Here is a 1690-nt window from a genome sequence, read left to right as displayed (position 1 = left end):
CCTAAATGTGCTCTTCTTGTACCTAAACAGATAATAAGCACTCAGCACACTCCCCCTCCTTGACACAGCACACTGAGACTAATCACACATAATTGGAGAGGAGGAGCAGAGGGCTGGCCATGCTATTGTGTCCAGAGGACAAACGGTCAGTTTATGAGGCTTCGGGCTGATGTAGTCATTTCTTATACATCTATAGGGGAAAAAAACATCCTGTTTAAAAGGAAAAAAGAAAGACACAGAAAGAGATGGCAAATTTAATATAATTAATTGGAGGGAGATCAGAAAGATGGACTTTGTTATATTTTTTAAGCCAGGAATCATGATGTTTGCTGTGTTTACAGATTAAAAACTGCCACCACCAAAAAAGAACAAAGACCAGATTTAAAAAGAAAAAAAAAAAAAAAGGTGGGTGGGAATCGCCAAAGGAAATTCTGTCTCAGAGGGAAAAATTATCCAGGTTGCTCATGAGTCAAACCTCAGACAGGCTGTTTATCCATATTTAAAGATAGACAAAGGTTTGGTGCAGGAAGAGCAACAAGCAGACTGTAAAAAGAGAGGTGAGGGAGCTGGGTGAGGATGGCTGGGGAATAATGTGGGTGGGGACAGGTGGAACCCATAACCCAAACATAGAATGTGGCAAATGGGGTGGGGGCCCCAGTCCTGGGGCTCAGAAATCTCAGGGATCCAATGGCTTGCTGCATATTATACCCATTACAGATTTCTGGTTTTGTAAAAACAGTTCCTGTGCATTTGATGTTTTCTTGGTCTTTTGAGAAGCTTAATAATCTTCTATCCATTTTTGGTTAAAATAAGCAGAAGTGGGTAATGAAGGTTTTCTTCATATACATCAGGGTTTTCCTTTTTCAACTGCAAACAGGAATAGAAAAAAAGGAAAGTAGACAGATTAGGAATTTTACCAGTCAATATTAATGTTGAGTACAATGATGACTTTTTACTTAAATATATATAGTTCTGGAAAAATAAATCACAAAAAATCAACTCGAAGTAGTTCTCAGTGCATTGACATGATAATACTATACATTAAGATTTTATTTTGTTTGTTTGCTTGTTTATGTTTTTCATAAATATTCACATTGCATTTGTGACCTCAATGAACTGTGAGGCACTTGACTGAAGGGAGAGCTGGGGCTCGTCCATCTTCATTTCAGCCACTTGGCATAGAAGTTTCTGCTCTCGGTCCTCTCTGCCCCCAGCCTTTGCCACACTATTCAGGCAGGCAGGCATTTCAGATCTCTGGAGACCATGGCAATACCTGGGCATAGGGAAAGGTTCATGGGGCCTAAGACATTTTAAAGGCTCTCCAGGTGCTTCTTGTGGGCTTTAATATCAACAAGTAATTCAAAAATTCTTTTCTCTGAGGAGAACAGAATTCCAATGATTAGAGCAGCAACTTTTGATATTGCTCAGGTGAAATTCTGAGGACTTTTTCATGATACGATTTAATATCTAATCGGAGTCCTCAAATCTAAAACACAGTTTTTCCTCATTAGTCTAGAATAATGTTGACAGTCATATTTATATTTATTCTAGCAAATAGTAATTTGCTGTTTATAAAAACAAAACTAATATTTTTGAAGTTGGTGCTTTTGGGCCAATTGTTCATTCATTTTTTAATTTATAAGGATCTGAAATATTTCTTTTAATTATATATGAAACCAGTTCCTTTATT

At 37.5% G+C, this 1690-nt stretch overlaps 1 protein-coding gene across 2 annotated transcripts in view; it reads right to left on the bottom strand.

Annotated features, from left to right (window-relative positions):
- Positions 1 to 252: 252 nt before the first annotated feature.
- Positions 253 to 1690, bottom strand: part of CAMKMT (calmodulin-lysine N-methyltransferase) — a 391924-nt gene continuing 390486 nt past the window's right edge. For both annotated transcript variants that reach the window (XM_063078638.1, XM_063078639.1), the window contains one exon: positions 253 to 867. In XM_063078638.1, coding sequence (XP_062934708.1) covers positions 790 to 867 — 78 coding nt within the window. In that variant the 3' untranslated portion in view covers positions 253 to 789. The remainder of the gene's footprint in view (positions 868 to 1690) is intronic.

Source organism: Cynocephalus volans, chromosome 14, assembly GCF_027409185.1.
Source record: "Cynocephalus volans isolate mCynVol1 chromosome 14, mCynVol1.pri, whole genome shotgun sequence".
Lineage (NCBI taxonomy): Eukaryota > Metazoa > Chordata > Mammalia > Dermoptera > Cynocephalidae > Cynocephalus > Cynocephalus volans.
The sequence above is the reverse complement of the archived record's forward strand: the minus strand, read 5'-3'. Positions and strand labels throughout refer to the sequence as shown.